Below are 16,321 nucleotides of genomic sequence, written 5' to 3' on the forward strand. Positions count from 1 at the left end.
AAAGAGTCAAGCTTCTTGTATTCAAACCTCACTTCATAAACATGATTCCCAGTAAAACTTCTGCCTCACTCAAAAATAAATACCCTAAACAGGCCCAAATGCTCAGGAAGGAAGAAGAGCTATGCATCTGGTTTATGCCAACTACCTCTTTATAAATTTGGAGACTAAAAAAGTCAAACTCTGATCATAACTCCTAATTATAGATACCCACTTGAAGTGGATCCAAATTCTCTACCTAGCTCAAAGAATGCAGACCAGAAGTCGCCCATGGAACTAACTCTGGGTAACAGAGAAGCATGATGGCAGCTGCAAGAGCAGCTGGTATGGTCAGGCACTTCCAACGAGGCCTGAAAAAACCCCATTTAAATGGCAAAAATGTTTAGGTCAAATTTAGGCATTCCACAGAGGAACAAACCTCTACCAAAGTTCATTTCTTGCATATAACTTTCTCTTTACAAGTGCAATGAAGTCCTAGTTTGAACGTGAAATTTTAAATGACAATTACAAACATAATACTAACTAAAACTATGTCTCCCCATAGACAACTTAATCTGAACAGAAGCGTTCATTTGACACAAGGGTACACCCCACTGCTTCAAAGCTGCCTTACATTTCAGTACCTGTGGTGCTTTCTCCTAGAAACCAGGAGGTGTGTTTAATTAAACCTCTGATACATTAATTGTATTATCTCAAATTACTCTCCACAAAAAATTCTTAATGTAACTTCTTAAAACGCAAAACTTGTCATGTGTAGTTCATACAAGCTAGTTTTTTAGCATTTTTCTTCCCCCACAACCACTGCAATATTCCCCAGTGGAGTGAGAGCATTTGAGCAGAAGTACATTATTAGCACAGTTTGCAACAGATTAGAATCCACTTCTTATTTGCCATGTCTGTTTTGTACTGTCCAGTAAACAAAAGTCAATTATATTAAGAACTTATACAAATGCCCAGATTCAATAATGCAATAACATTAACGAACCAATCTACCTTCAAATATGCCCTGCCAAAAGTTCAAAGCCATTATGATGGACAACAGTATTCACAGGCAGTGACAAAAGCTTTGATCCAGGAAAGAAATATCGACCAACTCGTTTTACTTACAATGCACTCTCAATACTGCTGTTTCGGTTAAAACCAACTGAAACCTTTGAATGTACATCAAAGTAATGTCCCAGGTAATTCATCTGACTGAATTTAAATGTCATTGCAAGAAAAATCCAGACAAAATTTGCATGTGTCTCAGAAGCAAACACTAACAAAGCAAGCACTTCATGTTGTAATGTTCTATGTAATGAGACTGCCAATCGCACCAGCTGCAGTTCAAACCCCGCCTGACACCACTGACAGTACCACTATGTGCACTGCAAACCTTCGCCTGCTCTCGGGTCCAAGTTCCAGGTTCAACATTACAGAAAAACCCCAACATCTACTCACTTGGACACTACCAAGTTTTAATTCTCACTAAATGACCCCACAAAAGGCATTACCAAAATGTGTTTTGTTTTTGTTTTTTTAAAAGGGCATTTTGACTCACAGTCTTATATGCCATGAATAGTGGCGGAGAGCAGGGGAAGAAAGATGAGAGATTACTTTCTCCAGGCCAAAATGGAGTGTAGGAATCGATGCACTTTCTCTTCTGAAGTGCAGATGCACAACAGTAAGATGAAAAGAGAGCCAAACAAAAACCTACCCAATGTCTCCATTTTAGGGAATGACCTTTATAAGAGATTTAAGAACTAAGAATATCCACTTGAGAAGAGCTTACCTGAGATAATCTTCAGCCTCCAAGGAGGAGAAGGAAGGTTAAACACCTCACAAATCACCTTTGTCTAACTCAAACAGCGCAGCATATTGGCCACCAGACACAAGTATTTACTACAGAAGGGTCAAACAAACAAACCAACCAACCAACCCTCACCCAGAACCCATTTAATACCTTTTGAACCCTACCCACTAAAGGTAAAGCTGTGTTTTATTTTCATTATTTAGCAGCTGAAAAGTAACGAAGGAAACTGACAGCATAACCAGAACCTGAGTACAGCTTACAAATGTTAGCTTCTATCTCAGGTAAAGACAGACGTCATTCTCTGCTAATCTGGGTTAATCATCACCCAGCACATGTTTATTCAGTAGCGACCATATTCTATACTTCAAACTATTTTTAAAAATGGATAAAATATTGTTAAAATATGACCATGGTAATAATTTGAGGCTTGTGGAGGAAGAGTTCTCAAATCTACCAGCCTCATTTTTAGAGGGTTCTTTTATGGTCAGCTTCTCCTCTTGATGCATCAACATAAAACATACTAAGGTCAGAAAATGTCATGTATGCTTCAAAAGGATGCTTATCTTCTTACAGGGACTAAAGCTAAAAATTTTTCAGTGTAACTGTGGTATCTGAGCATTTAACAAAATCTCTGAAGGTCTACCTACCACTGCAGACTTTGCCCTGTTCCTCCTATGTAAACTCTTACACAATAGGATAAGCTCAGAAATCTATAGAGTTTCTCAATGCAGCTGTGGTAGAATTTGACCTCAACTACTTATTATTTATTCAGATATATCATTCAGCAACTGGAATCCTCTTATTTAGCATATCTACACTATATACAGCAGGAATTTAAGGCAGTAAGTCATGAACAAACCTTCTACCATTCATATCATTACATGACCTTTAAACAACGCTCATTTTAAAGAGGAAGATTTAGTTTCTGCAGCTGAGAAAATCTGATTTGCACACACAGCTGAAGCAGCATTTGATATAACGCAAAAATCCCTGGCATCCTGCAGCAGCCATCCTTGTATTTCACCTCTGTTGTGGCTTCAGCTGTTGTGTCCAGCCCACCGGAGGCAGCGGTGACACGGAACGGCACTGCTGAGGAAGCAGCTTGCTGGCAATTAGGTTCTGGAAGAGACTAAATATTAACACTAGATCACTAGATTCCTCTCCCCGTTCAGGCCTTGGTGGATAACACTCTTCTTTCCTCTCTTATATACTCTATAAACATGAATTATTTTATTTTAAAGATCCTTAATGAATTACTGTTTACTGAGTAAACAAAATGTTTCAGGCACTGAAATTTCATACCTAGAACAAAACTGTGTTCTCATCTTAGATAAAATATACTGGATAAAGTCTATCATTTGACTCATTTTAAGGTTTTACCCCTTTGCTATTCAAAATTATTATAAATCAGATGCAGTATAGAGAGCCAGGAACAATTTCTGAGCAGGCCAGCCCTTCCCTTCAGGTGTGTCTGTGTGCCTGGGCAGAAGGACATTGAGAATCAACATAAAGCAAAGAGCACACTGGGGCTCCAAGCAGCAGAAATAACCACAAAGCATCTTTCTGTATTGGACACTGTATCGGGTGAAGTCACAGACCACAACACAACTGTATTCCTTTAGGTCGTATTTTAACTGAAGTTGCAAACAAACCTTATACAAAAAGACCTATTTAAAACAATTAAGGGATTGCATTTCAATTAGTTAATAATATATTGTGCTTTAAAACAATGTCACTGATAAACATGAGATACTTCATTTTCTCACTTGGATTTAGGAAATAGTTGGCTAAAGTTTTCTCACTTTTAAGATCAGAAAGAAATGGATTGTTCAGCTTTCAGTGATTGTTTGACTTCTCTGTGAAGTTACAGCTAAACCTCATAAGGTTATAGAGCAACATACTTCAAAAAAGATGGACTGTTAAAAGCCTGATCAGAGAAAGATATTCTACTGATCTAAATGAATCTAGAAGTAAATATAATGTAATATAATAGTATGACTCAGTTTTAAACACCACACAAACCCTGCATTTTGACTGCCAACTATGTTGTGCCAAGTCCAAAAAGACGTAAACCCAAAAGACAAAGAAACCCTACTAGTTTGTACTCCCTGCTCTGTGGGAGTACAATGTAATTTTGATACGCATAAATGCCAACGGGCATGGGAAACTCTCACCAGGTAGGAAAGAAAATAGATGAGAACACAGAATCCTTGTTCCTGCTTCCAGTGAAGTCCAGAACGTTGCTACCAAGTTAGTGAGAACGGGAACTGGCCTTGCACATTGTGCACGCACCCAGCGGACTGTGTTGTAACCTACTGGAACAGAATCACTGCTAACCAGTGAGATTTTTATCCTCTGCAACACACCCAAGCTTTATATCAAAGTGTACAGAACATCATGTTTAAGGAAACAAAACTGTAAGAGATCTTTTGTTTGAGGTATGGAGTCTGGTGGAAAAGAAAATGTTTTAGATGTTACTTAGACTCAAGGCAATGCGTTTAAATACAGAAAATATTTGCAGAGACACTGAGAAAGATATTGTGTGTCTTACTATGTGTAAATCTTCACTCTTAGGAAAACAAGACCTCAGAAGACTGCTTACGGCCTCTAAATCAGTTGAAGAGCTGACAGATGCTTTTTCTGATCCACAAACTTCCTTCCTTTTACATTTCCTCTCCATTATGCTGAGCCTGTACTTTATAGTTCTTTCTCTGTTAGTGAGGAATTAAATGTAGGCTTTCATTGGGACTTCTGACCTACCTCACTGATCACATTTAAAAAGTAACACAGGTTGCAATTCCTGTCTTGGAAACCTATAAACGCTACTTCAAAGCTTACTGTAAGCCAAGAACTTTCTCCTTACAAAGCTTATCTATTATCAAATTTTAAGATCTGCTTTACATTCTAAATAACTTCATTAGCTACTTCCAAGCAGTACCTAAAAATAGAGGATTTACTGCACATGCACAGAACGAGAGTACTTGTTCGGCTGTACTGCAGCCTGTAGCAGCTCCATTTCGTGCACCACGCAGATGCCCCGTGCAGCTCTGAAACTCTCGCTCCCAGAAGCACGGACAATCTGCACTGAGTTTTGCTGACACCGCTTGCTTAGCCGGGGGTTGCACGTGAGGCAGATCAACCACAAAAGAACAGCAGGTCTAAAATACACAACTCTGATCACTCTTAGAATGTACAGGCTCTTTACCACAACTTAATTCATAGATCTTTCCACGATGGATGATGGTCTTTTAGGACAAAGGTAGAAGTCCAGTTCCTGAAAACAAGAGTCACCATTTTGTGAACTTAAAATGAAATATTGTGCAAAGACAGACTTTGAAAATGTCAACCAAAGACAGTCAGAAATAATCTTGTGTACCATGCTGGACTGTGGCAGCACAGGAAAACCTGAAATGCTTCTTTTCTTGTAGGCTAACCTAATAAAAAAATCTTAATCGCTTTTTAATAACAAAAAAAAAGAATCCAAGTTTGCACCAGGATGTCACCATTCGGGAGAATTTCCATTAAGGCTGGGCAAACCCTGTTCTCTCTCAATTTCACAAAGCATTAACTCTAGTATTACCAGGAAACTATTAGCTGTAGTCCCACTCTCCCAAAACTTGAAGCATTAGAATCAGCTCCTTCTTGAAACCACTTTCTAACAAATGTTCCACATGTCACTGGTATCTTCTAAATAAGGTTCACAGAGTAAAATATAAGAAAATTATACGTAAACAACAATAACGAGCTGTCTTTCCTTCAAGAATCTAAGAACAGTTGAAAATACTATCTAACATTCAACACCCTGCAAAATGTCACAAACTTCAAAGCATGAGAGTCACCCCAGCCACCCCTAGAATGGAAATTCAACAGCTGTTTCACAGCACGTTGCAATAAAGCAGAACCATGTCAGAAAGAAAAATAACGATAATTTTTATTCCCAACTGAAAATCCAGAGGGAAGTTAGATTGAGAGAAAAGCTGTTATTAACCTAAAACATGACCAGAAAGTCAGGGGTTTATACAGGCCTGTTCTGTTCTATGTACTCTTAGAGCCCTAGGAAGGGCAGCTGGATCAGGAACACTGCTGTCCATCTCATCTGAATGACAAGCGAAAGCCTGTCTTTGGTATTCTCTTTAAAGGCAGGAGTGCTTCCAGCTAAATCTTCCATTCCTTCCCAAAGATTTATCCTGCGAGTTCTGTGCAAGTACTGACATGGCCTACCCCAACTTGACTCATGAAAACTGAAAGGATCAAACCCATAATCATTGCAGCTGTAGGCTACACTAAACAAAATGCACTGAACTCAAGTTAGATACAGTCCAACATGCAGCTGGCTAAGCTACAGTGGCCACCACTGTACTTAACTCTCCATGTGATCTGAGATGGAGTTTGGTCCATTCTACTACAAAGGTGGAGAGTGAAAAACTAAAGTCAAATTGTGAACTTTCCTGTAGTGCAGTTTTAGGACCAGTTGTAAATATACCCTGCAACAGAAAATCCATCAGGTTTGTATCCTTGCATATAGATGACCTCAAAAGTCCTGCATATATCAACAAACAGAAGGAAGTTAGTTTCCTTTTTCTCTGTTCTTACCAAAACATTTAAACTCATGGCACATCCATCCTTGTTAATCCGTCAAATTTTAAGGGTGACTGAATTTTTTTTGATGAAACAACGCAAGTACCCCTCAAAACAAGCTCAGGGCTCTTTTTCTATTGCCCTGCCCTCTACATAGCCACTTATGTGAAAGGAAGCCAAATCATAACTGCTGCATTTTCTTTGTGCTTGCACAACATAAGGCAACAGGGAATTGGGTCCATTGTTTTTAAGCACAAGTTTAACTCAGATGACACTGAACGACTGAAAGAATCTGATTAACAGATATACTACATCAATTTTCAGTATTAAAGGCTATCAAAGCCACCATTCTAATTTGCTGCTTCTCCCACAGGGTCAAAAGGGTTTGATTTTTTTATCATAGCAAAGCTTGGCTTTTTGACTTTATTTTTACTAAAGACATCTTTACAATAATTCATGAAAATGTTTCTAGCCTTTTGTCTATTGTGAGGAAGCAAAAGGAGATTTATCTAGCTAAATTTGCAGTCCCCTTTAACGTAATACTAGGGCTTTGTGCTACAGTGGATTAAAGCAGCATCTGTTCTTCTCTGGAAACCTGGAGTCAAATCACAGCAGTGCAATAAACTTGCCATCTCTGTCTGTATCCTAACTAGAATCGTCCTTCCTCCAAATAAAATGCAAATGAATTCCTGAAAAACACAAAAAGGGCTATAGCTATGTAACTAAAGTGTTTTTGTTTAATAAGCCTTGCTAAAAGCTCATGATCAGTAGCTATTTTTGTATAACAAAGATGTATGAATTAGACAAAATCTGTACTTACGTGAGTTTTGACATAAAATGACAACATACAGGATACTAAAAATGAACTTCCAAATCCAAGGCCTGATTTAGCTCTTATAACTACACATTCTTGTTAGGCAACCAAAATAGAGAAGCAAACTAGAGAATACGAATTTGGATTGTGGCCCACACTCTGTATAAATATAAATGAAATCTAAACAAAACACGGTTAACAAAAAACAACTCACCAACACACTTTCTCCCCAAACCCCAGATTCATCTCTCCATAATTCCAGTTGTTCTGTTGCTCAGGCAGTGTCTGGGTTAGGGGCACACCCTCATCTATTTAATGTAACAAATAGAGCAACCAGGGTTCCATCCTGATTACAGTTTCTGAGGTCTCCTGCAGTTCTGTTATTAAATAAACATAAAAAGCAATAACTGATTGACAGCTCCTGTGATTAAAAGATGGCTGGCTCTGAAATTAACAATAAATTTGCCATTGATTCTGACAGAAAAAGAACTATGTAAATGCTGAAAGAGCAAGAAAATTGCATTTTAATGTCCTTCATAAATAACGGTAAATCCTTGCAATGAAGAGGCACAACAGATGCAACAACCCAGCTTATCTACATCCATTTATCAGGATGCACAAAGCAACAAAGTGGGGTTTTTTTCTCCTCAAATTGTGGTCCTTGACAGTTTTTTCAAATAGTATAACATTCAAAAATACAATAACTTAAACCACTCCTTGGCACCTGTCAGAATCAGGCAGAAACCAGAAGCCTCATGAGTTTACAACCAGGAGGGTGCATTCGTCTGGACCTTGAGATTCTATGAAGGCCTAGTGGATAATTTCCAGGCCATCTTTATGGCATTAATATTTCCAAAAGAAGGCTGCCCTGATAGCCTAAATCCAGTTGGACTCAATGAGAATCCCAGAGCTGAGGCTATGAAGCTAAGGCAGTGCAGAGCTTTGGATTTCAATTGGAACACCAGCCGGTGGACAGTTCTACCAGGAAGGCAGCATCTCACCTCTAGCAGTTTCCCAATGTTCTGCTAGAGACACCTGAGGTCTGAGTATCAGAGGTGCCAAACGCCAAGAAGCACAACAGAAATATGTGAGAAGATGATAAATACCTACAGGTAGCACCTCCACAAGTGCTGGGTTTGCTTAGAATGACGCCCTGCACTCACCAGCAGAAGGCTGGCTGCTTTTAGGCTGGTTTTTATCATTCCCAGCTACTTCTTATTGGCGTTCAGGGCAAATATGGTTTGCAAGCATAATTAGAATAATCATGTAAGTGTGCTTATCAGCTACATAATTATATCTTGCTCTTCACCATGTTTGATCCCTGAATTGCTATCCTCACACCTCAGAAAACATGAGCACTATAAAGGTAAACTGTTGTTTCAAAGCGGTTCCACCTTAAGTCCCAACCCCTGACCTCTAGGACCCTCCAAGGCATCAAACAATCCCAGCTTCCAAGTGATGGAAGAGTATTCTCATGAAGACTAACTAACTTCCTATAGCAATATGAAATAGAAACACAGTCCTCTTCAGAGAATTTTCATTTTGCAAATATGAAATGGTCATGGGGCAAGAAAAATGATGTAAGGCCATGGGGATGCCTGTATTAAGAAATCCCTTCCCAGTTCTCATGAGGAACACCCTGCCAGCTGCCAGCAAAGGTACCGTCTCCTTGCCCAGCAGGAACTCGCTGTGTCAACTCCGAGCAACCTTCCAACACACTTTTGTAACAAGAACAACAGATCAGAGTTACTGTTCAACTTGGTATTTGGACTTTTCAGCTGAAAAACGGAATCCTTTGAGTTTCCTTCCCTGAAAGTTGTGAATTATTCAGTGAAACTGAATTCCAAATTGTTTATTAACTGCACTAGGATTCCCACAGGGCTTCTAAAGGAGCAGAGAAACAACTAAATGCTGTTGATACACTGAGTGCTGTAATTTTCAACAGTTAGCTCCAGCTCCTGGACTACAGTCTTTTGATGACAATGAATTACTTCAGATTAGTAGAAATGGGAAAAAACAATGGATGATAGCTGACTTCACACATGAAACCCCAACACTGAGCAACTATTTAACTAAAAAAAAAAACAGCTGACTACGATATAACAGTACTCTCAATATCTGGAATTTCATGTACTAGAAGAGGACATCACAACAACAAATCTGGTACAAAAGTAGAAGTAAAATGGGAAATGAGTCATTTTATTCAGCACAGCTTAAGTTCTCCTGATGCACTAGACAGATGTAATGAATTCTGTGTTTATATGAAAGGTATCTGCCACAAGCATAGACATGGTTAAATACAACCATCCAAACTAAGCACTCAGCAATTCCTCTTTTAACACATCAGGCAGAATAATCAAGTTTGGCTGAAAGGAAGTGCACAGCAACGTGCAAATGGAGGAAAAAGGTCTGAAACAATGACTGAATGGCAGAATGTAATTGTATGAATACAGGCAAATCTGGCACTACAGTAACATTTATGAATTATGTTTTTTAACAAGCCATGCAAAGGCTTGGTCTCTTATGCAAACATTAGCAACTCCACACACACAAAAGGTACAAGCTCAACTTCAGTATTTTCCTTAAGGGTAAAAATGGGCTTAAGAATCATTACATGTGTCACTAAACTGTACTACAAAACATTTTTCTTCATCAAAAAACATTTTTCCTTTCTTTTCCAGAAAAGACACTGGTGCATTCATATGCAGTCACACTGAATCCAGTCACTTCCTCCTTTTCTATTTTTCCACACATGCACACACCCAATTTCAGATGCTGCCTATCTTTATTTAAATCGAATATTTCTTTAACAGTCAATCCACTCAGAATTTCATCCAATTATTTGGTGGAATAAACTTTCACGATGCATTGGAGATAATTTTCTTTTGCAAGTGCACTTGCCAGGCTAACTGCTTTAGTCTGTCGTAATCCACACACGACATTGCACAAGAAAAACTAGTTTCTACATCGAGTTTTCAAGTGGCTCATGTAACAGAGCAGTGTGTTTTTGTAATTTTGACATGTTACATCGCTAGTTAACAACATCACAACAATAGGGGCTGTACGTATTAATACGGTAAATCCCATTTTCTGTTTTTCTTGCATGCGTTATTCAGTATTCCCACCTTAAAGGGCTCTGAACTAAACTTTGTTTCTCGTTATTTTCGGCTGAGCGCGCACAGGCTGGTTCACCCTGAGCGGTGTCACTGGGCTCCAGGCGCCTCCCCGGGCCCCGCGGGCTGACGGGGACACAGCGCAGCCTGTGCCTGAGCTCCGGAGCTGAACCGGCCGCCGCTGCGACACCCGGCATGTTGTGACACCGGCATGTTGTGATCCCCACACCAAACCCCACGCACAGCGGCGTTTCCACGCCCGTGCCCACGCACAGACCTCAGTGGGAACGCGGACACCGAGATCACATCCCAACAGCGCCCTTCTCAAAGAGCTTCTGGCGGGTTTATGCTTTGTCTGGCACCCACCAGCAACAACATATGCACGAGTCCACTTCGACACCGCACTTGAGCGGCTTGTTTTCCCGGTCCGAGACGGGCGGCTCTGTGAGTCCCGCACGGCGCGATGGCCACAGCGCCGCGGGCGGCCCCGCTGCCCCCCGACACAAAGCGGGGACCCCGCGGCACGGCCGGGCCCTGTCGCACCCGGGAGCGGCCGCTCCGCCCGGCTTCCCCCGCCACAGCTCCCCGGCGCGGCCGAGCAGCCACGGAGCGGAGCCCTTTGTGTGACAGGACGGGGCGCGCACTCCCGCGGGCCCCCCGAGCCCCCGGGCGGCTCTTACCAGCTGTCAAGCTCCAACTCCAACAGCGACTGGGTCCTCTCGGAGCTGCAGTGCAGGCACCACATGGCTGTGCCGAAGTCGCGGGCGGGGAGCTCGGCGCTGCCACCATAGCCGCCCCTGGGCCGCCCCGCCCCCGCGCCCGCTCCCCTCAGCGACGCGGGCGGTGGAGGGGGAACACGGGAGCGCGCCCACGCGCCCGCGCGGAGGGCGGTTTCCCGGGGAACGCGGCGCGCGCCGCTCTCCTCAGGGCGGCCGCCTCACGGAAAAGCGCGGGAGCTGCGTCCCCACAGCGCCGGTCACGGGAGGGGACGGAGCCCCCAGCTCCTCCACACGCGCGCGCGAAGCCGGTTCTGGCGAGCAAGAATTCCTCGCTAGAATTAAAAACAAAAAACGACGCAAACAACCAACCACCACCAAAACAAACAAAAACAAAAACACCCCCAAAGCAACCAAACAAAAAACCAACAAACAACACGCACATCACCAACTGAATTTCATCATCACAGTATCTGACACATGAATAACAATCCTTCCTAGTTTTTTGTTGCTTTGTTTTGTGTTTGGGGGAGGGGGTGTTTTGTTGTTTTTATTTGAATGGAGTTTTTTGTTGGTTTTGTTTTGTTGTTGTTTCCTTTTGTTTCATTTTTCCTAGCAGATTAACCACGGTGGTGATCAAAGTCCTGAAAGAAATCAAGTCTAAACAGAGTTAATTGTCACTTAGTAATTCATGAAATAAAACCATCTCATCTCCTAGAACACCGTCAAAGGCGCTTTAATTTATATATATGCCTCTTAGGTAGAAACCACGCAGCTGCAAATGAGAACATTGACATTCTGTAATTTTCTCAGACACAATAACATTTTACACGCACGTTTAACAAAGGTGCTCATGGCTCTGGATGCTCTCCAGCCTTCCTCCCCCAAGCCCAGAGGAGGGAAGGGTTTGCAGCACGTTTGAAGGTTAATCCGAGCGCTGAAGAACTGAGGACCCTGCAGGTCCAGAGCCTGTCAGGACATTCCCGGGGACAACACAGCCGAGTTCTGTCACAGATCAGAATCACAAACAACTTTGAAGAATACTTGCCAAGTCCTAGTTCCACTGGTAGACTATTTCTATGGCAATTTTAGCTTGATGGGATGCAAGAACAGCTGAAACTGCACTGTAAAACCAGCAGATAAATCGTGCTGCCTATAGCTACAAAGAAATTAGTGTTTCAAAAATCAGTGAGGCCCATATGATTAATATCCTGTAATAAGGCAAGAAAGCGAGACGAGTTTTAACTTTGGGGTTTCCTGTTTCATGGAACTGTCAAAACAACTTGCTTTCCAAATGAAGTTTCCCTTCATCACAAAAAGCATCGTGTCTATGTGAGCCGGGCAAACCGTCTAACCACAGACACTCCTTGTCTTCATCTACATGCCAGGCTGCTGGAGAAGGGGGAGCTAATTAAGGAAACTAACCAGTCTTGGAGCGGTGGGGGTGCCACCAAGGGCTTCATTCATAATCATTTGCACAATATTTAGTGCAATTTTGTGTAGGGACAGAGCAATTTGCACTATAGTTTTTGGGAATGGAAATGTTCCAGCACAAAAAAGCAGCACTGACTGATCTCTGTGGTTTGGGGAAACTCAGAAGTTTAGTCAGGAACTACAAATGCTGCTCAAACAAGAGATCGAGGTACAAGAAAGAGCAGAATGAAAGGCCCAGCTGTGCCCTTGTGCTGTATATACAACATACCTCCTATTTACAATACACACACTGAGAGCTGATCACATTTCTGGATGATAAAAAGAATCAAAGCAAAACTTTACTTAAACCCAGCTGAACGTTTGGATCGAGTGTGTGTTTTGCATAGTTTCCTAAGGAAGCATTAGGCACGGATTCCAATAAGTCTGGGTTTAACCAGCTTTCAGTGAAACTCAAATATGTTAAGGAAGGACACACCTACACCAACTGTTTTGATAGTAACGTCACTGCGAGCCCATAACCAGAGACTATTTCCACTGCAATGCCGCCTCTCAACAGCTATCCAGACAGTCTCTTCCCTACAGAAACTCTGGGATAACAACAATCCCACATTTTTCTGGTCCTGACTCAATGTGCTCCCGTGTCAAGCGTCATCTCCACAGGCAAACAGAGACAAATCCAAAGCAGACACAAGCAGCCCATAAAAGTCAACCGCTGCTTTGGAAACCAGTTTCCATTTAGAAACCAAGCGCAGACAGTTGTACCGTGGGCTGTGACGGAGGACATGGACTGGAAAGGGTGGCCAAGAAGCTCTGACCTCAGAAGCAGTCACAGAATTTTCTGAAGAATGTGCTTTTCTGAACCCACTTCAAACAGAATCTTCCTTCTACAGGTCTGAACACATTAGATAAGCAAACAGCCAAGCAATGCTAACACATCCCATGTCAAATACAACGTAGATAATTGCTACAGCTTCCCCCCTTCAATGTCAAGCATCTAGACTTCTCAATTTTGTTTTGACCATTCCGCTACAAAGTTTTTCTTAAATCACTTCTTGTTTTAGTAAGTCTTTAAAACATAAAGTAGAAATTAAATGCCAAAGTCATCTACATATTTAAGATCTCACATGTATTCCAACAGGGGAAATTGTGGTTTCCGAGTCAAGGCAGCCAGATGCGATTATTTTAGGAGGGATATTTTGTTTACATTTCAGCACTCCAAAGCCACCTTCGTTGAACCATAATCCATACTGTGTAATCCCATCTCCCTCAGGTAGCGGCCACTATAATCCATACTGCACAGTCCATGCTCACTCAGGTAACTGGGGCTGATTTTTCACAGCTATCTAGACTTGACTTTTTAGGACAATTTTTTTGGTGGCACATAGCTCCGTTTTTTCACTGTCCTGACTGCACAGGTGCAGTGCTGATGCTCTACACACACAGGTGACGTTTCAGGCCTTAGACGACAGTGGCAGCAGCAGCTCTTCTAACAACACAGAGCCAAGCAGGGTTTCTATACCACATCATTTATCCGCACCTTGTACAGAAAGCTTTGGTAGAACCAACAGGAGATGTGTATGTGCTTTGTTGTTCTCCCACTGCTATTTTGACAGCTAGCTGGCATTAGAGTTGCCGCCAACATACTGTAGGAATATGCCGTGCAGGGTAAGGAGACAGTAAAGTGACTTTTCATGTCTTAGTATTCGTTAGAACGCAACTAATAGCACAACACAAAGTCATCATTGCTCCAGCAAAAAAAACAAACAAACAAACAAATCAACTTGACCTATGAAAAGAATACGGAACCAGGAAATCTCTGTGCAAGAGGAAGTCAAGAAAGATTTCAAACTATGGGCTTGCGGAGGTAAATAACTGCGCAGCCCCGGGAGGAGCTCCCTGCCCCGTTCGCTCGGTGCCGCTGCAGTTTGCAGGCGGTGTGGCCACGAGTGCTGCTGACAAACTTACAAAGGCAGCTCCAGTTTTGTTACCGCTATCCTGTTCAACAATATCTCAGTAGTCAATGTTGCGCTTGGACTGTTCAATCTCCCTTGCTGAAGCTAACCGTGTTTTATTTCTAATACATGAATATAATTAAACTTAGATTAAGCACAACACTGAAATTTTGGTTTATCCAGTAATTTACATAAATCACTGTTATTTAATGTGTTAATAGCTAAGACAAAGTTTATAAACCCCCAGAGTGCAAACTCAATTTGTAATTATGAGCACACAGCAATTTGTATAACATGCCATCTAAATCTACAGTAATTATGACCCTGCTTAAGGGTAATTCCCAACTTAATCACATTTAATACACCGTTATTTCCAAGATCTAAAAGGCTGAAACGGGCATTTATCTTGCATTTTGCTTGAATAAAAGCAAAGGGTTACCCAGAAAAAAATGGAAGAAATTACCAGGGAGTAGCTTTCTTCCTGCAGAGTACAAATACAACCATGTAGCATTGTAAAATAAAACACATACATGGGTCAAAATACATGTTATTCCTCTTCACAGTGGGCTTTGGGGGGATATTAATCCAATTCATTCATTGAAAAAAATACGCTAACCCACATGGATGCTGCACTGCCTTCCTCCCTTCCTTCCCCCGCAAAATTGATTTCTTATCTTCTCTCATATACATTTCTTAATTTCCTATGGCTGCATACTAGTTCACTTATTATTTTAATACCAATATACAAAAATCGGCATTAAAACAACACCTACAAGTTCAGTTCACTTTGTAAACTGAACTCATAAAGCCTTTAAACAAACACATCTGGGAAAAGACTTTATGTTGTCGGTTGCTATGGAGTAGGCAAAACAATGAACCTTTGTAGGCATTTTGCTCTTCTAAGAACAGATCCAAAGCCTATTTAAGGCAAAGGAAATCTCCACTGACTTCAAGGTTTGCAGACTCAAAATTCTACTTTTCAGCTACCTATCTCAAACCTTACAAAACATAAAATAGCATTATCGCTATGTAAAGGGTGGATATATCAAAGTACAAAGAGTAGAAACCAAAGCAGAGGAAAATTAGAATAGCTTTTCACAGTCACCTTGTAGATCAGTGGGAGCACTAAAAATGAAACAGATCTACATGTTTTGCTTCTTTGTCCCCTCTCATAAAACAAGATACTTTGCTCCACAGAGGCAGAAAAGGGTCTGTCAAACGACACCCTGAGCTCTGCAGCAAACTCCCTGCCTGGCCCTGGCTAGAACACTTGGAGAAGGAGCCCAATTTCGGAACAAAAAAAGGAAATTCTCCAATGATAACAATGTTTCAAAATGCTCAGATACTCTGTTTCATCCAGTGCGGAAGCATGTGAACTAGACAACCCTGTAAATTATAGCAAGTCGTAAAACACATATCCAAGATCTCAGCAATGAGAACAGCGAGGCGCAAAGAGGATTAGATCACAGTCAAATCATTAGACCAAAGCCAGGATTCCCGACTCGAAATTCTCTGCTGTCAATACTCTGACCTGGTTTTGTCCCTTGAAGTCAGTAGCGGATCCTGCCAACCCTCCCTTGCGCAGGCAGCTGTTGTCACCTATGTTATTAGATGCACTACAGCACTGACTATTTGCATCCACAGGAACAACATCAGAAATAATAAAAGACTTTTTATTTAGTGCAGCGTTTAGGTCTTTCTCTCAGAGAACTATGGAACACTGGTCACACTGCTTCTGACCTAACATTTGCATCCTCTGGTTCTGCCTCTGCTCCCCCACAGTTTTGGTTTTCTACAAAATTTGTCAGTCACTAGATAACTACATTTCATTCTAATACTACCAAGATATTTAAACTTTCTCTTGTCAGACCCACAGGCACGTGGAACAATTATTTTTTGTGCAAATATCACGCAACCTCCCTTTC

The 16,321-nt window shown here is 41.5% G+C and overlaps 1 protein-coding gene across 3 annotated transcripts in view; it reads right to left on the reverse strand.

Moving 5' to 3' along the window:
• Positions 1 to 11,213, reverse strand: part of IQSEC1 (IQ motif and Sec7 domain ArfGEF 1) — a 69,827-nt gene extending 58,614 nt beyond the window's left edge. The window contains exon 1 of one of the 3 annotated variants that reach the window (XM_082060031.1): positions 10,975 to 11,211. In XM_082060031.1, coding sequence (XP_081916157.1) covers positions 10,975 to 11,039 — 65 coding nt within the window. In that variant the 5' untranslated portion in view covers positions 11,040 to 11,211. Of the gene's footprint in view, positions 1 to 10,974 lie in introns of all 3 variants that reach the window. The other 2 variants (XM_082060032.1, XM_082060033.1) reach the window with 2 other exon arrangements.
• Between the last annotated feature and the right edge of the window lie 5,108 nt (positions 11,214 to 16,321).

The sequence above is a fragment of the Streptopelia decaocto genome (assembly GCF_964273445.1).
Source record: "Streptopelia decaocto genome assembly, chromosome: 8".
Classification (NCBI taxonomy): domain Eukaryota; kingdom Metazoa; phylum Chordata; class Aves; order Columbiformes; family Columbidae; genus Streptopelia; species Streptopelia decaocto.